The sequence below is a fragment of the Notamacropus eugenii genome, chromosome 6, assembly GCF_028372415.1.
Source record: "Notamacropus eugenii isolate mMacEug1 chromosome 6, mMacEug1.pri_v2, whole genome shotgun sequence".
In the NCBI taxonomy this organism is placed as follows: Eukaryota; Metazoa; Chordata; class Mammalia; order Diprotodontia; family Macropodidae; genus Notamacropus; species Notamacropus eugenii.
Window position 1 is genome coordinate 263,750,733 of NC_092877.1, and position 26,030 is coordinate 263,776,762.

The window sequence follows — 26,030 nt, forward strand, 5'->3', positions numbered from 1 at the left end:
TTACTTGGTAATTCTATACAGAATATCCATTTTTCATTTTTTAATAGAAAAAGGAATTTGTGGTTGAACTTGGAATAGAGAATATCTTAAATTCTTCCAAAATGCATTGTTTATTAGAGGGCAGTTTTCTTCCTGTGTAACTCTCTAGGAATTCTCTTGAATAATATTTTCCTATACTAGTGCATAATATGAATTTATGTCCCTTAATAAGTAAAAGTATGAAGGGAGTTTGATATGAAAAAAGGATATAAATTGAGATCTCATAATAATTTTAGAGTTCTCATAATAATTTCAGGGCAGTTAGTTGGCATGATGGATAGTGATAACATACTGGGCATGGAGTCAGGAAGACTCATTTTCCTGAGTTCAAATCTGACCTCTGACACTTGCTAGCTGTGTGACCCTGAGGAAGCCACTTAAATTTATTTGGCTCAGTTTCCTTACCTGTAAAAAGAGCTGGAAAAGGAAATGACAAACCTCTCCAGTGTCTTTGCTAAGAAATCCCCAAACGGGGTCACAAAAAGTCAGACATGACTGAATGACTGGGCAACAAAAAAAAAAATTTAGGAAAATATTTTCTAAAAAAGGATTAATGCTTCTTAGTATACATTTTTAGTCAGAAATAAAAAGCAAAGTTGATTTTGAGTGGAAAACAAAACCCTTGTCTTTATGTATCTCAGGCAGCAGATATGACATGAGATAAGAAAAACCAGAAGAAGCATTTGGCATATGAGTTTTCATATAATACTTAAATGCCCATTTGTTACTGCTTAACCACTTTAGTTTTGTAGTTTGTTCGTGAAAGCCCACAACTGTATTTACGGTTTATTAAACTTACACTAGGAGGTGTCCCTATTCCTAGTATGATAATCAAGGTAAAAATTTATAGGTTAGACTAGCAGATAAAATAAAAAGTCTACAAGAAGCATAATTATTAGAACAGATACATGACTAAAATATGTAATTATCCCTAGTATATTGATTATTTCTCTTTTCTTTTTAAATTAAAAAATTTTTAGCTTTCATATTTTTATAAATTTTGAGTTTTGGCTTCTTTTTCTGTCTTCACCCCTCTCTCATCCATTGTGAATGCAAGAAATATAATATTAATTAAAAATGTAAAATTATGCAAAACATATTACCATATTAGTCATATTACAAAAAAAAAAAACAAACCCAAAACCAAGAAAAATATAGTGGAAAAAATTTTCTTCCAAAACATTCAGACTTCAGCAGTGCTTTCTCTGGAGGTGAATATCATTTTAGGATTGTCTTGGATCATTGCATGGATCCGATTAGCTAAATTGTTAGATCGTTGTACAATATTGCTGTTACTGTGTTCTGGTGCTGCTCACTTCACTCAGCATCAGTTCATGTAAGTCTTCTGGGTTTTTCTGAAACCATCCTGCTTATCCTTTCTTAAAGCTCAGCAGTATTCCCTTACAATCATATACCACAACTTGTTTAGCCATTCCCTAGATGATGAACATACCCTCATTTTCTAGCTCTTTACCACCAAAAAAAGAGCTACTATAAACATTTTTGTATACATAGATCCTTTTCCTTTTCCTTTGATCTCTTTGGAATATAGACCTAGTAGTGGTATTATTGAATCAAAGAGTATACACAGTTTTACAGCCCTTTGGACATAGTTCCCAATGGCTCTCCATAATGGTTGAATCACTTCACAACTCCATCAACAATGTATTAGTGTTCCAATTTTTCGACAACCCCTCCAGCATTTGTCATTTCCCTTTTTTTGTCATAGTAGCCAATCTGATAGGTGTGAGATGGTACCTCAGAGTTGTTTTATTTTCATTTCTCTAAGCAGTAGCGATTTAGATTGTTTTTTAATGTGACTATAGATATAGCTTTGATTTCTTCTTCTGAAAACTGCCTGATCAGATTCTTTGAGCATTTATAAATCAGTTGGGGAATGACTGGTTTCCTTATAAATTTGACTCAGTTCTTTATGTATTTGAGAAATTACCTTTTTTGGAGAAACCTGCTGTGTTTTTTTTTTCTTCTTAGTTTCCTACTCTTCATCTAATTTTGGTTGCATTGGTTTCTTTGTGCAAAATCTTTTAAATTTAATGTTATCAGAATTATTCATTTTACTTCCCATGATCCTGTCTGTCCCTTTTTTGGTCATAAATTCTCTTATCCACATATCTGACAGGTAAACATGCTTCCATAATTTTCTTATTATATCAACCTTTATTTCTAAGTCATATACCCATTTTGATCATTCATTGGTTTATGGTATATGATACTGGTCTGTACCCAGTTTCTGCCAGACTGATTTCCATTTTCCCAGCAATTTTTATCACATAGTTACTTCTCATCCCAAAAGCTTGGATTTGGGGGTTTATCAAACACTGGATTGCTACAGTCATTTATTTCTGTGTATTGTGTACTTAATCTATTCTCCCATTCCACCAGTCTCTTTCCTAGTAGCCAATTTCAGATGTTATCATGATTACCACTTTGTAATACAGTTTGAGATCTGTTACTGCTATGCTATCTTCCTTCACTCTTTTTTTCATTGGTTCCCTTGATATCCTTGATCTTTTGTTCTTACAGTTGAATTTTTTTCTATCTGTATAAAATAGTTTTTTGATCATTTGATTCATATGGCACTGAATTAGTAAATTAATTTAGGTGGAATTGTCATTTTTATTATATTGGCTTGGCCTGCTTATGAGCAATTAATATTTATTTGGTTGTTTAGATTTGTTTTTAATTGCATAAAAATATTTTATAATTGTGTTTATATAATTCCTGGACTTGTCTTGGCATGTAAACTCCCAACTATTTTGTATTACCTATAATTATTTTAAATAGAAATTCCATCCCTTGCTCCTTCACATTGTTGATAATATATAGAAATGCTGATGATTTTTTGGGTTTATTTTACATCTTGCAAGTTTGCTAAAATTATTAATTGTTTCTACTTTTTTTTAGTTGATTCTCTCGGATGCTGTAAATGTACCATTAAAGAATAATAGCTTTGTTTCCTCATTGCCTATTTTGTGCCTTCAGTTTCTTTGTCTTATTGCTATAGGTAGCATCTCTAGTACAATGTTGAATGAAGGGCATCCTTATTTCACCTTTGATCTTATTAGGAAAGCTTCTAGCTTATCCCCATTACAGATAGTGTTTGCTGATGGCTTTAGATAGATATTACTTATCATTTTCAGAAAAGTTCCATTCACTTCTGTGCTTTCTAGAGTTTTTAATAGGAATGATTGTTGTATTTTGTCAAAAGCTTTTTTCTGTTGAAATAATCATAAGTTTTTTGTTGTTTTTGTTATTGATTTAGTCTGTTACACTAATAATTTTCCTAATGTTGAACCTGTTCTGCATTCCTGGAATAAATCATGCCTGCTAATTGTCTGTGATCTTTGTGATGTTTTGCTGTACCATTCTTGCTGGTACCTTATTTTAAATTTTTGCATCATTACTCATTAGGGAAATTGGTTTATCGTTTTCTTTCTTTACTTTTGCTCTCCCTGGTTTAGGTATCAGCACCATATTTGTGTTGTCAAAGGAATTTGTTAGGTCTCCTTCTTTGCCTGTTTTTCCACATAGTATGTAGGAAATATTTTCTTCAGTGAGCACCCATGCTTCCTTTTCCATTTGTCCAATTCTGGTTTTTGAAGGCATTCTCTTCACTCAATTTTTGCGCCTCTTTTATCAGACCTTGACTCTTCTTTCATAATTTTCTTGCATCACTTTCATTTCTTTTCCCATTTTTTCTTCTGCTACTATTATTTGATTTAAAAAATCTTTTTTTGAATTCTTTCAGGAATTCTTGGTGTGCTTGTTTCTAATTCATTTTTTCCCTTTGAGTCTTTGCTTGTAGCTATTTTGACAGTGTTCCTTCTTCTGGGTTATATCTTGATCTTACCTGGCCCCATGGTAGTTTTATTTGGTCAGAGTGCTTTTTTATTGAGGGTTTTTGGTCATTTGCTTCATTTATCTAGCCTATTTCTTGACTTAACTTTATATTAAAGTTGGGCTTCCAAGGTGGGGGCACTGTCCTAAGCTTCAGGTTTTTTGGTGCTGCTCTTTTCAGAGTTTTGGGGCTTTGTGATTTTTGATGCTTCCAAGGTGGTATGATCTAAGGAGTGCTGTGGTCCTTGCTTTCTTGGCTTGTGCTTCAGTTTTTACCCAGGATGAGTTTTTCCTCCTCTGTAGCCACAAGTATTAGTGTTCCTTTTGGCCTGGAACCCTGACCCACAACAGTGTACAGGCAGTACAACAAGTTCCCACAAAGGATCCAATGCCAGCAAAGGATCCGTTGTAATCTCTTTCTGACCAGTTGTCTGACCTACTTTCTGCCTCTGTGCTGAGAACTCCCATACCTTTTGCCACCGCTGTTGCAGATAACTTCAAGGCCTGCTACTAGTATTGACCTGGTGTATACTGAACTATGGGCTGACTTCCACTTCAGTGTCACACACCTTGCTGGCTGATTCTCCTAAGTTGTGAGACTTAGGTTGTGTAGTATAAGACATTTTGCCTGGAAAAATGTCTCGCCCTGGTTCCACGCCTCCAGATTTCAACTTGAGGTGTTATTTTGAAGTTGTTTGGAGGGACATGTTGGGAAAGCTCAGCTGAATTGCTGCCTGTACTCTGCCATCTTGGCTCCATCTTCCCATTTTTCTCTTCCAAATGTAATTTACCTTTTCTTGGCATTTTCATAAGTTGATACATCACTTGGTATCCCAGTTCAAGAAGCAGTCTCCAGCATTGGCCGTAGTCTGTCTAGATCTTAGGCAGGGTTACATTTCGTTACACTAACTAAGCAATGGGAAGGTACTAGTTCTACTTTTCTGACTTGTTACTAATCAGTTAAAATGCTTTTCTTCTTTCCCTTACTGTAGAAGCAGAAGAAAAAGCAAAAGAGAGAAAAAAGTCACCCAGGGTTCTGTGCTTGACTGTGTATCAGTCAACATTTTTGTCCTTGACTTGGAAAAGGTTAGTTGTCAATAAGTCAGGTGTACAGAAGATACCATGTTGGGAGAGACTGCCCACACCTGTATCTCTGCAGACTAAATTCTTTGCCCAAATCTAATAAATCAATGGAACTTAAGAAAGAAGTTGAAAATTTTATACTTTGAGAAGCTGATTTTTTAAAGCAAAATACACGATGTAAGAGACATGACTAGATAGCAAATAATCTAAAAACTGGTCTTGGGCTTCTAGATGACTGAGCTCACTTTTGAAATGGCAATCAGAAATGCTAATGCAATTTTAGGTTACGTTAAGTGACCCAGAATAACTAGGACTGGAGTTCTTAACCTGCCTTCCATGCACTTGTTTAAAAAAAATTGTTAAATATATTTAATAAAATTAATTTCCTTTGTAACATTACTTATTTTATCCATTTATAAGCATCATGCTGAAACAGGGTCCATAGGGCTTACCAGATTTCGGTAAGGGTCCATGACATAAAAATAAAGTGACGAAGAATCCATGATTTAGGACTAGGGGGGGATTATCCCTGCTGCATTCTTGTCCTATTTAATTACCTTCAGTATTATGTTCAGTTGTTAGTACTACAGTTTAGAAAGGACATTGATAAGCTTTAGAAGAACCAGAAGAGGGTAACAAGGATGCTGAAGGGCTTTGAGATCATGACTTAGATGAAAAATGATTAAAAGTATCTTTCATCATACTGGAATGATCTTGTCTTAAGAGACTGAGAGGTAGAAGCAGTGTAATGTAGTCAGCAGAGAGCTGGCTTTGACCTCAGGCACACCTGGTTTCTAACATTTCTTCAGATATTTACTTGCTCTGTGAACTCAGCCAAATTGCTTAAAATCTCTTTCCTTCAGTTTCCTTATCAGCAAAAATAGTGATAATAGTAGAACTCATCTCACAGCGTTGTTAGGAAGATCCAGTGAGATTAGCTACTCAGATCACTTGGCCAGACATTAAAAATCCATGTAATTGATACCTCACCTTCCTTCCTTTTTCCTCTTTCCATCCTTTGTAACACTTAAAAGTGATAAAACTTACTCCTTTTAGCCCCAGAAGGCGGAATTAGGAGCCCCAAGTTAAAGTTTAAAAAGAATCAAATAGAAGCTTCATATAAGGAGGAACTTCCTGACAATTAGAAATAACAGCATGTGATGAGTCACCTCTCAGATCATAGTGTCCCTCTCACTGGGTCTTGTTGCAAAGGCTGGATGATGACTTCTCAGGGCTGATGAATAGGAGGTGGATATGCAGGTCTTGGTTGGCCTCCGAGGTCCCTTCTAAGTCTTAGATTCCACAAGTGCTGTTTCCAAGTATACGGATCTTAGAAACTTGCTGCCCACTGTTAGGGGCAAGTATTCATGCTGTTGCCCACATTCACAATATAAAAAGAAAAAAGAACTCAGCAATCTCCTTTGCTAGTTTATTAGACTGGCTGTGGCTTAGTTAATGTATAACAGATTAGAGAGATGTCTCCTCAAAGCTAACCTCCAGTTAAATGTCTCAACTGTTTGGTTTCTACTGTGTCCCAGAAACTGACTTCCATCCTGCCCTTGAATAGCCAGGAACATTTCTTTATGTTATAATATCCCTAGTGTTAGAATAGGGAGTGGATTGTGTATATCAGCCAAATCGCCACACCCTATTTAAAATGTGTCCATATGCTAAATTCTGATACATTTATCAGATGAGAATACCTCTCAACCGCTTAGGACTGATAACAACTATCAGGTGAAAACACATGTCAGTTGTTGTCTAAGTATGACAGGAAACCTGTTTGGATTGGCTGAGGGATTTGGTCACACTCTCTGGGACATGTATAAAACCCCATGATTTGGGGTTTTGTGTGCTTGGCAAATGAAAAGAGAGAGGGTCCTCCAGCTAAACCTCAGAGACGGAATCTATTGTGGCATAAAAAGCAAAGCTCAAGGCTTCAGCCTCAGTCTTGGGCTCTCGTCTCTCCCCTTGGTTGCACTGGCTTCATGAAGGGTTGCAAAAATTTTTCCTATTAATGTCTGTATCTGTAGCCAAGAGCAGACTAGATGAAGATTTAAGGTTCTACCAAGAGCCTTGGAGAGAAATTACATCATATGTAAGGGAAACATCTTGAGGACTATGGTAAGAGGACTTCCTAGGGCTTTGAGATACCTCTTTGTCACATGCACTTTCTAAACCAGATCCTACTTCTCCTTTAACTTCGTATATGTTGATATGACAACATATCACATACTTATCAATAAGGTTTTTTTTGTGCCGAATATTCTTGCTCTGTAACCTTAATAAATACTAAGAACTAATTATCAATTTAGAAAGTACACTGGTGGGGGCTTATGAACTACAGAATTAATAAAGATACCCTATAATCTCACAGGTTACCCCAAAATCCCAAGGATTCATAGCTAAACTCTGGGGGCCTGGCTCATTAGGTCTGTTTCAACTGGTGATTTGTTGTTCAGTCATTTTCAGTCTTGTTTGACTCTCTGTGACCCCATTTGAGGTTTTCTTGGTAAACCTCCTGGAATGGTTTGCTGTTTCCTTCTCCAGCTCCTTTTATAGATGAAGACCTGAGGCAAACAGGGTTAAGTGACTTGCTCAGGGTCACAGAGCCAGAAAGTATCTGAAGTCAGATTGAAAGTCAGGAAGATGAATCTTCTTGATTTCAGACCCAGCACTCTATCTGCTATTCCAGCTAGCTGCCCATTTCAAATTGAGCTGGTAGTTTCAAAGTATATGCTGTGCTTAAAACAGAAAAATATTGAACAAAAATAAGTAAAATCTGTAAACTTGTTTCATTATACATAGTATTCAAGAGTTAAATATTTTTAATAACAGAAAAATCCAAAAGATTCATATTGAGATATATTCCACTTTCATAACACAGGTATCATGTCATGACAGTTAGCTGAAGGAAAGGCAATGTATAAAAGCTTGTTAGTGGAGCCAAGAACAAAAACTATAGCTCAGTTTCTAGTCTAATGCTTAACTATCAACCATGTAGCCTTATATCAGTTATTACAACTCAGTTCTCACATGGAACAGATTTTTTAAATTATCTATTCATTTGTTTTTGCTTCGGGGATTGTAGTCTAAAATTTTAAGCTCTTACTCCCTGGACCAGAAGCAGGGACATTGCTTTGTTCTGAATTTTTATTTTTATATTTAAAACCCTTGGGGATAAGCTTAATTTTCAGAAGGGGAATTTGTTGAGCCAAGGTGAAATTGGGCAGTATTCCAGATCCTCTAAAGGGTCTTTAAACAAAATAGCAAAGCTATTCTGTAAAACGTGGCATATATCCAGATCAAAATTCAAATACATTCCAAAATTAAATAGGACTGATTAAAAAAAAATTATGCCTTATTTTCTTCCGATGTGATTTAACATTTGTGTTTGCCTCTTTGCTAGTATGATTTGTTCTAAAATATAGTGTAAAAGCAAGGTTTCTCCCTAACTAGTTCAAGGATGAATTATATGTAAGTAATGTTTTGGTTACAGGCATACATTGGAGATATTGTGTGTTTGGTTTCAAGGCTACCGCAATAAAGCATATATTGCAATAAAGCAAGTTATTTGAATTATTTCATTTCCCAAAGCATTTAAAAGTTTGAATTATTTCATTTCCCAAAGCATTTAAAAGTTATGCTTACATTATACTGTAGTCTATTAAGTGTACCATAGTATTATGTCTAAAAAACCAATATACATACCTTAATTTAAAAATATTTTATTGCTAAAAATGCTATTCTAAGCCTTTAGCAAGTTGTAATCATTTTGCTGGTAGAGACTCTTGCCTCAATATTAATGGCTGCTGACTGATCGGAGTGGTTATGTGGTTTGTTCTTCATGCTTGAAGAGGATCATGACATCAGAAAGATGACATCATGAATTGGATTTAAGTGAGGGAGGGCTGTGCAAAGTCACCAGCCTCACTTTGTCCTCCAGAGTCATCTGGGGCTAGTGGCCAGATACAGATCAGAGTAGTGGTTGCTGTAGGTTGGGGTAGCTGTGGCAGTTTCTTAAAATAAGACATCAATGAAGTTTGCCATACAGATGGACTCTTCCTTTCACTTGAACACTTAGAGGCCATTGTAGAGTTATTAATTGGCCTAATTTCAATATCGTGACTCAGGGAATAGGAAGATTGAGGAGAGCAGAACTGCTGGTAGGTGGAGCAGTCAGAACATATACAATATTTTTCGATTAAGTTCACTGTCTTCCATGAGTGTGGTTTATGGCACTGCAAAACAATTAAAATGGAAACATCAATGATCACTGATCACAGATCACCATATCAGATATAATAATAATGATGGAGTTTGAAATACTATGAGAATTTCCAAAATGTGACACAGAGATATGATGTAATTACATGCTATTGGAAATATGCCCGCCAATAGACTTGCTTGACTTAGTATTGCCACAAACTGTCTTGTAAAAAAACCAAACCCAACAATATTTGTAAAGCACAATAAAATGAGGATGCCTGTATATTACTCGACTAGACATGAACAGCAGTCTCTGGGATTTTGGGCTTATGCCAGCAAGACATTTTGCCTACGTTAAGTGAGAAATCATCTCACTTTCTGTGTTTTCTTAAGTACAACAATATAGAAAATAAAGAAACTTTGAAGCCTAGAGATAATTTATTCCAACCCCTCCATTCTGTAGGTGATGGAAATGAAGCTCAGAGAGATGAGGGGACTTGATGATGGTCCAGAGCTAGTTAGTAGCTGAGCTGTGATTAAAATGCAGGTTCCCTGATTCCTAGATCAGAGCTCATTGCAGTGCATTGTGTTAAAGCTGGGTTATCCATACATCCATCCATCCATCCATCCATCCATCCATCTATTTTATTCTTTCATTGGTTTATTTACTTATTTACGTATTCATTCATTCATTTATTTATATGGGGAGTACGTATGTTTTTTGTTTTCAAATAGGCTAGACTTAATGTGATAATTGAAAATAGCAGGATGCCTAAACAAATGTTGTACAGCTGTCACTTGTTAGTTGATACAAATGATTTGAAAATTTTATTCAAGGAAGTCTATTCCTATTTACTCTGAGTATAAAATTATAAACAGAGTCCACTAAAGAGAATTTTAGCTTCTAAATGTAATAAAATTACATATAGAAATGCAGCTTACCTTATAAAATGATACATTCAAAGAAAAAATAACTCTGCTCAAGCATAATACTGTATTCTTAATCTTTTTTGGTAATTATTATAATGTCCAGTACTCAAAATAATAACTTCTGTGATATTTCAATATGTCATTGGACTTGTGATTTCTACCCTGCATAGGTAGAAGGGAAACCCATCCACACTTTCTTATTCTGTACACTTTTTTCCATGTTCTGCTACAGATTTTCCATAGTAGTTGCTTTATAAGCCCTAAATCTTTCTCTAAGTGTTTTTATATTCTTTTTTGTATAGGTAATAGTGCAGTAGCCTATAGAAAGGTCATTTATTATTTTTTGCTCATGATTAAACACTTCTTTTCCCTATCATACATTTCCTAGATGACATGACACAAAGCTTATCATTCGAAAATATACCTCACTATACTCATACCCTCCATTTGTCTCTCCATTTGCTATTTAATCAGATTCAACTTTGATTTATCAGAAATTGTGTAATTCAGTAATTTTTCAGACATCTAGCATCAGCATGAGAACATTTGTGTTCAAAATAAAGATTTTTTTTGTCGAGGAACAGTCTAGATTTTTGTATTGAGAGGTAAGATAGTATAGTGGATGGACAATTGGATTTCCAGTCTGAAGAGATCTGGTTTGAATGTTTCCTTGGATACTTATTAGCTGTGTGACTATGCACAAGTCAAATTCTTTCAGTTTTAACCCCCTGTCCATAAAAGGCAAATACTTATGTTATATTGAATTCCATGTGAATATTTGAATAGGACTGGAAGCCTAAAATTATATTGGAAAATATGATTAATGTTTAGGAAATTAAAGAGACCAAAGTCTGCTTGGAAATCTCATAGGACTACTATAAAACTCGAATGAGATACTAAATGAAAATTGCTTTGCAAACTTTATAAATATGAACTTTTATTATTTTTAAAGCACAATGTAACTCCTCAAATTCAGCCCAGCTTGCTCCTTTTCTCCTGTTCCCGTAGAGACCCAGCTCACTGTCTGTCTATAGTGTGTGTCCTAGAAAGAGATTCTGATGGACCAGTTCAGTTATCTGGTTGTTATAATCAGGGCAATAGAAATTCATCCAGTTGATTTTCCCCACATGAATGGTTAGAGCATTCTTTTTTGAGAAATCATGGATTTAATTAAAAAAAGTCTTCTGAGATGCTAGGATTTGATGCTTTTAGCAGCACAATACCATCTATAAACAGCAGCATGTGTCTTAAAGGTGACCTCACCTTAAGTAGGAAATCCTTCATCCATTTGGAGTCTGTGCAGCACATTTCAAAGGTAAAAAACAATGACTTTTGCAAACACGACTTGCTTGATAGTAAGAAGAGGCTTGGAACAGTCAGCTCTGTGGCCATACTTATCAAGGAATTTTTGATCCTAACATTTGCATTAAAAGTTCCATTTTGGATCACAGTCTTTAAGGCTGCATTTTTCTGAGCTGCTATTGTTTGTTTGTTTGTTTTGTTTTTTTTGGAAGGGTGGGGAAATTAACAAAAAATAACCATAGTGGAATCTTTTATTCTTTCTGCTGTTTTACTAACTGTGTGCCTAAAAAGATAGAGTTTAATGTCTGATATTTTCATTAGGAATATGTTTGTAATATTCATAGATTATTCTCATAAAGATTTTATAAAGATGAAGAAGAAGGCTTACAGACCTTTGTGCCATAATACCATTGCCTTATGGTTGTGTGGAAGGGATTTGGGGTTCTAAAAATCTCTGCTGGTATAGTATAAGTTCTGGTAGGGTGTACCAAGCTAAAAAGACTTCAAATATATAGTTCAGAAAACATAATATCTGCCATTCAAAACCAGTCTTCTTAGTTGTGGAGATGCCTATGACCTACCTATTGGGTCTAGATTTGCCATTTTGTCAACTTTTTGACCACTGGCAGGTTAAGAAACAAATAAAACATCGTAACATGACTATTATGGATATGTGCTACATGACTACATATGTATAGCCTATATCAAATTGCTTACCTTCTCAAGGAAGGGGAGTGGGGGGGGGGGAGGGAGAGAATTTGGAACTCAAAGTTTTAAAAACAAATGTTAAAAATTGTTTTTACATGTAACTAGGGAAAATAAAATACTAAATAAGTACAAAAAATATGCAAGGACCAAGTGTTACCATTTGGTTAAAATAATAAATATTAAAGTTAAAAAATATGCATAAACAAAAAAGAAAGAAGCAAATACAGCATTTTAAAAGTCCTTTAGTCTCATGGGACCACCTTCTGTTTCCACAGTGAAGTAACAGAAAGCAACAAAAGTAGAGGTGTACAATTATATCATTTTTACATTAGCAAGAAACAATAAATTGATCCCTCATGTCCCAAATATAAAATCTTTTCCCATTAACCAATAAATTGACATACTCTTTGAAGAATAGAGAAATATAAATGTTGTTACATCCAACTAAATGAAAACAGAAGACAAAGGAAGTTGAGGCAAACTAGACCTTTTTATAGCTTCCTCTTTAAGAGAAATAAACAAAGGAGTTGGTTTTTTTCATATACCCAAAGATAATAAAGGAACATTTCATGAGATATTTAGTCATTTCATTTGTGATGCTTATGATAACCAAATTAAAAAAAATACTATAAAAAATTGAAGTTGATGACCCAGCATCTGCTATAAAAGATGAAGAGTCAGAGAAATTGGAGAAATTGATAAGATGTCCAAATTAAGTCAACAGACACAGTAATTTTCAGTAACTTCATTGTAAATATGGATCCAGGTCTGGATGCTTACAATTATATTGGAAAATACGATTCAAACTTAGGCATCAAAAAAGGCCCAAGACTACTTGGAAGCCAAATGCCTATGTATTAGGAACTCCTCATTGACAGAGAATCAGGTAACCTTTCCCCCGCATGTGAGCTTCTTTCTACTTGCTACATATTCTACTTGTCACAGTATCCATTCAGAAACAGCTAGGGCCACTTTACTTCTGTTTGCCTTAGTTTCCTAAATTGAAAAATGTGGGTGGTAACAGTATTTGTAAAGGACTTAGCACATTGCATATGAGCATTTTATAAATCCTTCCTCCTTTCTTCCTTCCTTCCTTCCTTCCTTCCTTCCTTCCTTCCTTCCTTCCTTCCTTCCTTCCTTCCTTCCTTCCTTCCTTCTTTCCTTCCTTCCTTCTTTCCCTCCCTTCCTCCCTCCTTCTTTCCCTCTTATCTAGACTTTTGTAGTGGTTTACTTATAGGTCTCCTGGACTCTATTGTCATTCCTTTCCAATCTGTCCTACACATTACCACCATATTAATCTTCCTAATATGCTCATCTGATTATGTCACTATGCTGCTTAATCTTTTTCTGGTGGTTTCACATTGCCTAGTGCTGCTCCTTAGCCTGGCATTTGAAGACTCTCACATTCTGACTTTACTCTGTCTCTCCATCTTAAACTCACATTTCATCTGAGGTGGTTTTTGTGTCATAGCAGAATGTCTATTTTGTACAAACCTGTATGGAAGATGACAAACGTGAATCTTCTAGAAGTTAAAAAAACCCCAAAGTATCAGTTAATCAACAATCATTTATTGTGTTTGCTGTGCTAGGGACTGAGAAAAGAGCTGGGGATCCAAAGAAAAGACAAAAGCAGTCCCAGCTGAAAGGAGATTACAGTCTAGAAAATTGATGAGGAAGAATAAATGGGTTTGGCGTTTGATATAAGTTAATGGTTTAAAGGTATTGGGAATAAAACCTATTAAACTGAGCATGCTCTTTGACCTATCAGTGCTACTACTAAGGATCCATCCATACAAAAATAGTTCTCTCAGTGATAGCAAAGAATTGGAAACTGAGAGGATACCTCTCATGAATTTGGGAATGACTGAACAAGTTATGTTCTATGTGTGTGATAGAACGCTATTGTCCTGGAAGAAACAATAGAGAGAATGGTTCTGGAAAAACCTGGGAAAACTTGTATGAAGTGATACAGAGTGAAGTTAGCAGAACCAGGAGAACAATTAATACCCTAACAACAATACTGCAAAGACAAACAACTTTGAAGGACTTAGGATCTGATTAATACAATGGAACCAAGTACAATTCAGAGCACTTACGCAACATTGACTCAGAGTGCAATTAAAGGATGTCTGTCTCTCTCTCTGTCTCTCTCTCTCTCTGTCTCTCTGTCTCTCTCTCTCTATATATGTATACATATATATGTATACATATATACACACATAGACATATATATGTGTGTATGTCTATATGTAAAATGCCTGATTGTACATATTTCTAATAGGTTCTGTTTTTGTTGCTTTCTCAGTGTTAGTGGGAGGGGGAAGCTAGCAGGAGAAAATTCAGAATGATAAATTAAAGTGAATTTTAAAAAAAAGTATTTAGAGTGAGACAATTTCAAATTAATGCATGAGTTATATTTTAGGTAAATATGTTCTTACCATTTCAGCTAAAGATAGTCGATATTAGAGGAATTGGTAAAAGTAAAAATTGAAGGCACATGTATGTGTCCCTAAGATGGCCCTACTTTTTAGATTAGTGTAATTTTCTAGAATGTCCTTTTACTAATGCAAATGGTACATATGGACCTTGCCTGCCACTTGGTGCCAACCTATCTTCTTCCAGTGTCCTGTCCTCCAAATGCCACACAGGAAGGCAAGTGAGAACAGTGATGGCTCTTCTGGTGGTATGTGGCTGACTGCCCAGACAACTGAGAGCAATTTTATTCACACTGTTGTTGATTTAACCTTTGCAATACTACTCACGTAATTGTAGGATATATATATATATGTATATATGTATATATTTAAAACATGAAGGACTACATTTTATAACACTTTAACATGTTCTAATAACACTTTATAAACTGAGTAAACACAAAACGTCGTATGCATCAAGGTTTGATTTTCAAAATGCTTTTTTGAGAAGTAGTTTCATGCTGAAGGATGCAAAGGACATAAAAGTAAATGAGATCCTGCTTGGTGTGTGCATTTAACCAGGATCACGGACTTTGAAGTTGGAAGAGAACTTAGAAGTCATTTAGCCAATCTCTGTCATTTTATAGATGAGGAAAGGTCCAGAAAGATGAAATCACAACATCCCACACATGCAGGTGCCTCTAAAGCCATTTAGTCCAGCTAGGACCGGCAGGGAAATTTCCATTGCAATCATACCAGACAAATGATTGTTCAGCCCTTGATTGAAGAATTCTTGTGAGGTCTGCACAGAAGTTATCTTCTGAGGCAGTTCATTCTAGTTTTGTACTAGACTATGTGTTAAGAATTGTTTCCCTTTATATCAAGTCTAAATATGCCTCTTTGCAACTTCACTGGAATGCTTCTCGTTCTGCCCCTGGGGTCCAAGTAGAACAAGGTTAATCTCTCTTCCGTCTGTGATGCCTCTCCCAATGGCAGCTAGGTGGGACAGTGAGAAGAGAGCTCAGGAAGACCTGAGTTCATGTCTGGCCATAGACATTCACTAGCTGTTAAGTCACTTAACCTCTATCTGCCTGTTTCCTATTCCCTCTCTCTCTCTCTCTCTCTCTCTCTCTCTCTCTCTCTCTCTCTCTCTCTCTCTCTCCACACACACACACACATACACACACACACACCACACACCACAAACACACACACACGAAAGGTTGTTGTGAGGATCCAATGAAATATTTGCAAGGCAGTTAACACAGCACCTGGCACATAGTAGGTGCTCAATAAATATTGTCTCCTTCCTTCTTTGTACAAGATAATTCTTCAGATTCTCTTGAAGGTAGCAGTCAAGTTGTCTTTAAATCTTCTTTCCCCCAGGCTAAGCATCCCTGGTATTTTTCATCTGATCCTCACATAGCATGAACTCCAGGACATTCGCCATCCTCATTGCTGTTTGAATACTTTCCACCTTACTAGTGCCTTTCCTAAAATGTCATACCCAGAACAGACCACAGTACTGTTAAGGTGGTCTGACTAAGGTAGAGAAGACTCTCTAGATTTGGACAATATTCATCTTTTCAACCCCTGTAAGATGGCATTAGTATTCTTGGCATCTGTTTTGTGCTGTTAACTCATTTTGAGCTTTCAGTCAACTAAAAACCCCAGATATTTTTCAGTCAAATAGCAATCTGGCCACATCTCCATTTTATATTTGGGAGGTTGATTTTTTTTTAAACACAGTTGTAGGAGTACCTGTATACATGCGTATAGATATACACATACAGATAGATATAGGTATATAGATATTTATAGAGATATATCTGTTAGCATTCATCTTGTATGGATTTGGGCCAGTGTTTGATCTGTTAAGATCTTTTTCAATCTTGTCTATGTCACCTGGGTTAATAATCCCTCTTAGGTTTGTGTCATCTGACACTTGTTAAGGTAAGAGTGCCATCCTTGGCATTTTTTGAACCATGAAAGTAAAGGCTGGATTTTAATCCAGGTCTATTGCTCTCATATTATGGTTGAACCATGGACAGTATAAAGGCAAAGAAAGAACTGTATTGTAAAAAATAACAAAGCAATACTGTTTAACAGTTTTGAATTTTTCTTGTTCCTTTAAGACCCTTAAAATCTTAATATGATTTGAACATCAGAAGAAGAAAACAATTAAATGTCATTTTCTTTATGCCCTAAATTTTTACAATTACTTTCCATCTCACAGTGGCTATCTTTTCTTAAGGTGTTGCAATAAACAGAAACTAGACAGCCACCATTTCAAGATGGTAAATGACATTCAGGATTTGGTAAGGAACCACTTGACAAAAATTGTGGACTAGGAAAGGTAGAAATATAGATCAGTCATCATTTCCTTTGTTTCTTACCCAAAATGACTTAACACTTGATAGTAATCTTCATCTTTTCAAGCCGCAAAAGGCCTATAGTTGATTTATTTCATTTTTATATTCCATAAAATGTTATGGATGTTTTCCACTAAACTCCAACTGACTTTTCAGAAAGATTGATGACTAGATGGATATATTAAAGTACTTTCAAACTTGCACTTTGCCAACTATTTGTTCCTTTTATTAAGTTTTGATAACCATGATTGACTGTAGAACAGATAAAACTCAGGGGGAAAAAAGTAGTAAAAACAGAGCTTAGTGTTTTGTGATATTCAGTTAATGTTAGTGATCTTTCATTGAATCATCTCTTGACTCAGCTTTAGCCAAACATTTATTTCCAACTTTGTACAGATGCCACTTTGCATCTATCTCATGGTTTGCATATATTTTCAGTTGAACAGAATTTCCCACATGAAAATTGGCTAGATTGTTTAAAAGACCATACAGAAAAGTTTTTAAAAAATTACACAACATGCTTTGGTGAAAAAAAAAAAGTGCTAGATTTTCCCTAGCTCTGCAACAAATACGATGACATGCATCAAGTCACTCCTTCTCTCTGGGTGTCAGTTTCTTCATCTGTAAAATAAGGGGTTGAGTGAATATACTTCCCTATTAGATTGACATGTTGAATCAGAATGAAGTTTGATGTAAAAGATGTAATTTTTAAAATTTGTTTTAAATTAGAGGTTAGACTCCATGATCTCTGAGACCTTATGCTAAGCTCCCCTAAATGCTAGGGGAACTTACACTCAGCACCTTTATTCCTGCAATTTCATTTTTTATTATCATCATCTTTCTGTGTTAGGCATTTGATGTTGTAGTTAGTGTTGATAGCAAGGGGTCAGAATTGCTCGACCTTCCTTACTACAGTGTGTTCAAATAAAAATTGATGAAAACAGGTAGTTCGCCATGAAGAGCTTTTATTTCCTAGATGAAGTTGAGAAGTAAAATACATTTTGAAAATGATAGAATAAATGTATATGTTTTCATTTACACACACACACACATGCACACATGCACATGCACATATCATGGCCAAGAAGAATTCATTTAATGCCTACTGTGTGTAAAGTACTGGGCTGAGTACTTGCTTAGAGAAATTTAAAAAAAAACAACAATCCGTAATCCTGATCCTCAGGAAACTGATGATCAGTATGGGGTGGTGGGGATGCAAACAAAATACAAACAGTACAAGGTAGGGGATGATAAAGATGTAAAAGAAGGACAAAGTATTAGGAGAATTCTAAGGAAGGAAGGATCACTTGAAATGAATATCAACAAAAGCTTTCTGAAGGAAGTAATCTGAGTTGATTTTTACAGATTGTATCGCATTTTAAACAGGCAAAGATGGGGTAAATGAGGGCATTTTCTGAAAAGCTAAGTGTGTGTTTGGGGCAGCTAGGTGACTCATTGGATGGAGCACTGGACTTGAAGTGAGGAAGACTCATCTGCTTGAGTTCAAATCTGGCCTGAGACACTTACTAGCTGTGTGATCCTGGGCAAGTTGCTTAAACTTGTTTACCTCAATTTCCTCATCTGTAAAATGAGCTGGAGAAGGAAATGGCAAACCATTCTCTTTGCCAAGAAAATCCCAAATGGAGTCATGAGAAAATTCCCAAATGGAGTCATGGATAGTCCTACACAATTGAAAAACAAGTAAACGACAACAGTATGGGTTTAAAAAAACTAATGAGAAAGGGAAATCTGGAGAAGGAGGTTAGAGCCAGATTGTGGAAAGTCTTGAAAGCCAGGCTAAAGTAGACAATAATGAAGCATTAAAGAGTCCGGAGCAGAGGAGTGAAATAATCAGAACTTAATACAAGAAAGATTATGCTGGATGTAGAAAAGAATCAGTATGAAATTTACCAATGACCCACCCAGATGATAATGAAGTCATGAAGTAGAGAGAGGACAACACAACAGAGGTATTATGGAATTTAGAATTGATGTGATCAGTGGTCACATGATCAATTTGGAATCAATGATGATTCCAAATTTTGAAGCGTAAATGAGTCAAAAATAGGGGAGTAACAGAGAAGGGTGGGTCTTCAGTGAAAGATTTTGGACTGGTTAGTTTTAGGGTGGTGGGATCAGGTCAAGGTGGAGACATCTAATAGACAACAGAGATGATCAGTAGGCAGACCTGGGCTTCAGGATGGAAGTGAGGGCCAGAGATATAAATTTATAAGTAATTTCTGTAAAGATGAGAGTTGCAGCCACAATAGTAAATGAGATCAGAAAGGTCAAACGCATCAACCTTGCTGCTGCTGCTCCACCTTCTAATAGCATTATAATAGCATTTTTAAAGTGCCTTCTATATGCCAGTCCCTGCTAAGTTTTACAGGTATTATCTCACTTGATCCTCATTACAATACTGGGGGGAAAGTTGCTACGATTAACCCCATTTTATGGTTGAGTAAGCAGAATCCAAAGAGGTTAAATGACGTGCCCAACCTCACACAACTGGTAAATATTGGAGGCTAGATTTGAACTCAGGTTTTTCTGACTCCAGGTTTAAAGCTCTATCAATTTTGTTATCTAGCTATCTACATGGTTGCTGATCTGCTTCTGTTTCCTGCTTTGTATCTGTTTTGTTTGTATGCTGTGGTTCCCACCCAGTGTTGTCTCCGCTCAGAGCCTCTGCCTAAGTCAAAGTCACCAGCTTCACTTTCTCCTTTGGAGCCTTCTGGGTCCAGTGGCAAGATATAGATCAGGATGACTGGAAATAGTCCTAGATGCTTGACTGGACATTTTCGCTGGCTGTCCTCCATACTTGGAACGCCCTTTCTCCCTACTTCTGCCCCCTGATTTCCTTCAAGTTAGGTCCCAACTAAAATTCTACCTTGTACATGAAGCTCTCCTGATCCCTGAGATTCTAGTGTCTTCCATCTGTTAATTATTTATTTCCAATTTGTCTTGTATATAGATCCTCTGTGTGTATTTAATCTACATAGCCCTCCCTCACTCAAAAAAAAAAAGCAAAGTCAAGTGCAAGTCATGTCATTATTTCTCTGATGGCATGGTCTTCTTCAGCAACAAAGGATGAACACACTGGTATTTGATTATACGTTTTCACCTTTAGATTGTGATGCCCTTCAAAATGATATTTTGCCATTTTTTTGTATCATTGGTTCTTAGCACACGGTAGGCATTTAATAAATGCTTATTGATCTGTCTGTGTAATTTATCTACCTATCTATTCTAGGCAAACACTGCAAATGGGCCATTGAATTGGGTCCAGATATAAACAGGAAGAAGAAAGCTGTCTTAAATTGCCTTTGGGGAATTGAAAAGTTCCTTTAATCACCTCAAACTTTTCCCAGAAACAGACACCCATAAATTTAAAATCTGTATTCTACCATTGGTGTTATATGACTTGGATCATCAAATGCTAGTTTTCTAAGAATTAAAAATAAGTACCATTCAAGGTGAAGTGGAGAGGTTCTTGGGAACAGGCTGTACCACGCAACAAATAAGAAAGTACAAAGAAAAGAAAATGTAATTAAATAGGATCCTGAGCTTTCTACTTTCATGTGAACAAGGATAGCTTGGCTACATGGCTTCCAGTGAAGAGGAACTTTCAGATGGCACTTGAAAATTCCTCCCAGACTTTGTGAGCATAGTTCCTTGAAATGAAGTTTGCTGGGATTTGATTGATGAATGATAAAGTTTACAATGTCTTAGGGTAAAAAGGTGTGTATTATTAAACTGTAGGTATTCTTAATAAAAGTAAATTTTTGCTGATAATTTTATTTTGTGTATTTAAATTTTTTTAATTCATATTTTCCTTTTTGTTTGTTAGTTTATCCTTGTTCTTTTCCTCCTCTCCTTCAGTAAGCTTTTTACTCCTCTAGTGTTTTGGTACATTTGCTTTCTTATCATTTATACAAACACTTTTTTTTGCAAACTGTATTACTCTTAATATTTTAAAAATATTTTGGGTGTTTGGAAACATTTTTTATATTTTTGCATTCAACTTCTCCCAACTCGTTGCCCCCCAAAACAGCGAGGTAAAACTACATTTATTGCAAACACTGACTGAAAGGGAATTTTCCATTTCTTGCATTTGTATCCTCCAGGGTGAGTAGGATCATTTTATTTTTCTTTTGGTGTGTAGGATTTTGGTTGCACCTTTCTAGTTATTCAGTATCTGATGCCAGTCTACAGCCACCACTGTAGTAGCAACTTTATCATCACTGTGACAGGGCATACAGAAAATGTTCCAAACTCACTTTTAAAATACATATTTGTAACTTAATGATATCTGGTGTTTTCAATTTGTACAGAGTACTTAGTCTATTAAAGTTGTGAAACATGAAAAAAATGCCTGGCACATAGATAGCATTTAAGAAATACTTGTTGATTGCTTGATTGATCCCAGGCTAGTAGCAGAGCTTTTTCACAGCAAAGGGTATCATAGCTGTCTCTTTAATCCTGATTTAGATTTCAGCCTAGGAGACATCTTTAAAGGTATTAAGAACTCACTAACAACTTGAATAGTATGAACCCTCTCTGTGAAACTGCTATAGGGGAATGTGCTAATGAATACATTTACCAAGAATGGCCAGTCCGTGGCATGAAGGGTACATTTGACATCTCAACAGTTTTCCCATACAGTCCTAGAAACAAATGTGAAGAAAAACAAATTACTTTGCACATTTTATCAAAGTTGATATGTGAAGCAGTGATAGGACTTTTTGTAGGAATAAAAAACTCTTAACAAGATTGGGAGGCAAAAGGGCGTTTTAACTAACCAACAAACAAAAGGAGGGTTGGGGAGGTGGCATTTCCTTCATGTAGGGCTGTTTGCTAATGATAATGTTGAGTATCAGCTTCGACCATTAGGGTTAGTTACCCTTGTACTGAGCATTCATTATGATTTGAACAAGAATTTCCAAAAGATTTGTTTTATGGATACTTTTGTGGGAAACAATGATTGTAGCCTTTCCACCCCTTATTTGATTCTACAGTCTTATGAGTTTCTGTGGCCAAAAGAAAAGTTCTAGGTGCCTTATGATTGTGGAATTGAATTGGTGATGTGCCTGTCCACACTTGGCTAGCCTGATCTCCATCACTGGGTTTGCACTAAGTTTTTTAGCATACGCTAGCCTTCACTCCTCTTTGTCATAGCCTTGAGTACCCAGGGTCACCATTACAGCACCATAGATGACCCTACGAGTCAAAAACCAACATGGAACTTGTGCATGAAAAAATTCTGAAAATCTAGCTTATCATCTAAATTGGGTGAAGCTTCCAGTAGCAGTGTAAGAAGTTAATGAATCCTGGAGTAGAAGTGTAAATTGCAAGAGCATGTAAATTTCTGTAATGTAAACATGAGATTTTACTGGTTAAGCACATACGGTTGGCATTATAAATCTCACACATTTTGACAGAAGAATCTCTGTTTGAAGCTGCTATGTTGGAGACTTTTGGAAAGGGTTTCAGAATATATTATATGGAACATTTTAACACTAAAAGGGCATAAGAATAGAGCCTTATAGATCTCCTTTCTGGTACTTATTCCTCCTAGGAAGTGATTGCTTTTCTCCCTGCAAAAACTAGATGAAAACTCCAAAAAAATGAAAAAGAATTTTGAATTTTTTTTCTCATTTGAAAGCATTTTTATTAATACTTTTTGTTTATATCACCTTCATTTCTGAATATAGAGTGCTGGACCTGGAGTCAGAAAGACATGAATTCAAATCCAGACTTACACCCTTTATGGTAGTGTGACCTTAGTTGACTCACGTAACCTATGTCTGTTTGTTTTCATTTCCTAATAAAATATGAACATAAACACAAAATGAAGATAATAAATAAAACCACCTCTCAAGATTATTGAGGATAAAAACATTTGTGAATAATTTACAGAATTTAAAGTGCTGTATAGTTACTAGATATTATAGATTAACATAACATTTTCCCTACTCATATACCCAACAAGCCATGCCTTATAACAAAGATTAAAAAGCAAAGAGGAAAAACAACATTTCATCAAAATCTCAACCACATCTGACACTATCTTTTATTATATGATATCCTTGGGCCCCCAACCCTTCAAAGAAGGGAGAGAGAAATTTTCTCACTTATACTGTGGGAACTGCTATGGTTATTATATGGAATATATTTTTGAATCACTGTATGTCATTTTAAAAAATCATTACTAAATTCCTTCTCAGTCCTCAGTAAGAACTGGATACCGAAGTGAAGCTATGTATTTAACTTGGATGCTGCAGGCACCATCCATCAAGGATGCAAATCTCAACCCTTTTCACACCTTGCTTGATGGTTTTGATGAGTTACTGTGCCTGAAAAAGCAATAAGCACCAGCAGCTGGCCAAGTATCTTGTGATAAGCTTCTCTAATTTTCTTCGGCTGAACCTTTGGATAATGGAGATATCATCTATTGCTGAGTCCGTACTCCAACTAGGGATGGGCAAGCTGGCCTCGAGGCCATATGTGGTCCTCTAGTGCGACCCTTTGACTGAATCCAAACTTCACAGAACAGATACCCTTAATAAAAGGATTTGTTCTGTAAAACTTGGACTCATGCAAAAGGCTTCACCCAAGGACCTACGAGGCCACATGTACCTCGAGGTCCCAGGTTCCCCATCCCTGCATCCAAGTCTTTCCAGATTGGCATAGATCCTGTAAGAATCTGGGCCCCATTCTTCATACCCCTTGAGAATTCAGGGTCTCTTCTATCCTGGAGGAACTTCAGTAGGCACTTCTGTTTTAGCAGAAGAAAATTAAAAGGAAAAGCTGTATGTAAAGGGAGAAAATGCATTTCTGTTCTTTGTCTAAGTAACTGTAAAGTAAATATGAAGTCAAATTTATGTTTGTTAAGTTTTACATATATGTGTATACATATATTCCTTTCCTAAATACACAGATCGCTACATACCTAAAATTGCTAATTGGCATGGGGTATGAACTTACACTTTGGACAAAAGGCATACATACTAAGACCATTTTAAGGTTTGCAAAACACTTGACGTTGGATCTTCTTGGATCTCTCACTGAATCTTCACAACAACCTTGTATGGGATTATGCAATTATTATCCCATTTTACAGGTGAAGAAAACTGAGGCTTAGAGGAGTTAATTGACTTGCCCAGGGTCATACAGCTGGTAAATGACTGAGGTAGGATTTGAACTCAGGCTTTCCTGACACTAAGTGCTGCAGCCTACCTACTCTGCCACCTAGTTATCACTTATAATTAGCATTTATGTAACAATTTAAGGTTTGCAAAGAACTTTACAAATATTAACTCGTTTGGTCCTCACAACCCAAGAGGTAAGTGCTGGGATCATTCCCATTTTACAGATAAGTAAGTTGAAGGAGATAGGTAAAATGACTTGGCCAAAGTAATACAGCTAATACTTGTCTCAGGCAGGACTGAACTTCTGGATTCCAGGTCCAAGGCTCTATCTACTACAGTATCTGCCTCCTTTACACACTGACACATATACTCACACACCCACAGAAAGAAATGTATTGGAGAGAATTCAGATCTTTGATTTCATGATCAATGTGGAATGACAATTTGTCTGGGAATTAACGTCTTAGAAAAGTTTCCTGGTATTTGCTAGGTGACTTGATCATAGTTACACAGTATGTATCAGAGTTACAGCTTGAACTCCCTTGTTCTCATGATTCCACTTTGACACATCTCCTTTATACATATATTTTATATTTATATGTGTGTGTGTGTGTGTGTGTGTGTGTGTAACATTTACAAATATAACTTTTGTCAAGTTGGATTACCTTAAATCTGAAGTTAGGTGTCATCCCAGTAAGAAAACGCAGAATTTAGAGTTGAAATGACCTTATAGATTATGTTGTTCAGCCACATCAGTTATAAGGAAACTGAATCAAAAATAGGACAAATAATTTTCACAAGGCCATGTAGGTTAGAAGTGGCAAAGTCACAATTCTTACTGGGGCCTTTTAACTCCAGAAGTCCAGTGTTCTTTCCAGCATATTATAAAGGCTCTGTAATCACATAGTTGTTATTATAGGGGAGAAAAAGGGAACCATCAAGGATATGAAAATGTTCAAAGCTCATAGAGCAGATAAAATAGCCATGGCTTTCAGTCTGAGAATGACTTATTAAGTTAATTGCAAGATATTCCAGGAGAGAGGTGTACAGTCCCATCAAGTTAGAAAAAATATGAGAACTTGGCCATTTAAGAAGTCAACCATCTTAGAGACTAAAGAAGAAATTTATCATTACAAAGGAATGACCAAAAAGGTAGCACTTTCTCAATTGTAGTAACTGCTGCTCTGTATCCAAAATCCATATTTAAGGCCTCGGTATGGCTGACTGGTAAAGTCTCTTTTGCTTACGGCCAAAGGACTCTTGGTATTGACTCAGGCTTCAGGGCCTTCTCCATATACTCTGGGAGAGCAAGCTCTTGACTAATTATCTCCAATTTGTTCTGTGCAAATATTGTTTATACATAATTGTCCTCATATTGACTTCCGCATTAGATTCTAAGCTCCTTGAGAGCAGGACATGAAGTGGCTATCTGTGTTGTATCACACAAGGCATGTGCACACCCACTCTTGAGTTGCTGGTCTGACTCACTCGTCCCAACCTACCATCACAGATCTAGGTTCCCAGAGAAGGCCCACCACTATCCAGATATACTCAAAACTCTCTGGGTCTAAGGGGTACGCCTGCTTTGGAAAGAATACACTACCCTTTCTCAGCACTATAGCTTTGGAGCCCTATGTTGGAATTCCATTCAGTCCCTCACAGTGGTGACAAGATTTTAAACATGATCATTTACTTAATAATGAGACAGAATTAATAATAATGACACCACAGGTGCTATTGTATTAAAGAAAATGCAGGAATCATAAATATATCATTATCTACACGTAAACTTGGGTCACTGACACAGCCCTACCAATCAAATCTGAGTCAGTGGTGAAGAGTAGAAAAGGACTTACAGATACCTGTGAGGGAAATACATGATTGAGGAAACTCCATGTGCTTGGGGGAATTCTCAGCTTTGTATTAAAGGCTTTGGTATCATTGATCCATTTAGAAACACTTTGTAC

The 26,030-nt window shown here is 36.1% G+C and overlaps 1 protein-coding gene across 4 annotated transcripts in view; it reads left to right on the top strand.

Annotated features, from left to right (window-relative positions):
- KLF12 (KLF transcription factor 12) overlaps positions 1 to 26,030 on the top strand; it is a 561,576-nt gene that overhangs the window by 218,005 nt on the left and 317,541 nt on the right. Inside the window, exon 1 of one of the 4 annotated variants that reach the window (XM_072622306.1) lies at positions 16,721 to 16,861. The exons of the other annotated variants lie outside the window; for them this stretch is intronic. Within the exon in view, the coding sequence (XP_072478407.1) occupies positions 16,838 to 16,861 (24 nt within the window). The 5' untranslated portion in view covers positions 16,721 to 16,837. Of the gene's footprint in view, positions 1 to 16,720; positions 16,862 to 26,030 lie in introns of those variants that run through there. 4 annotated transcript variants of the gene reach the window in all.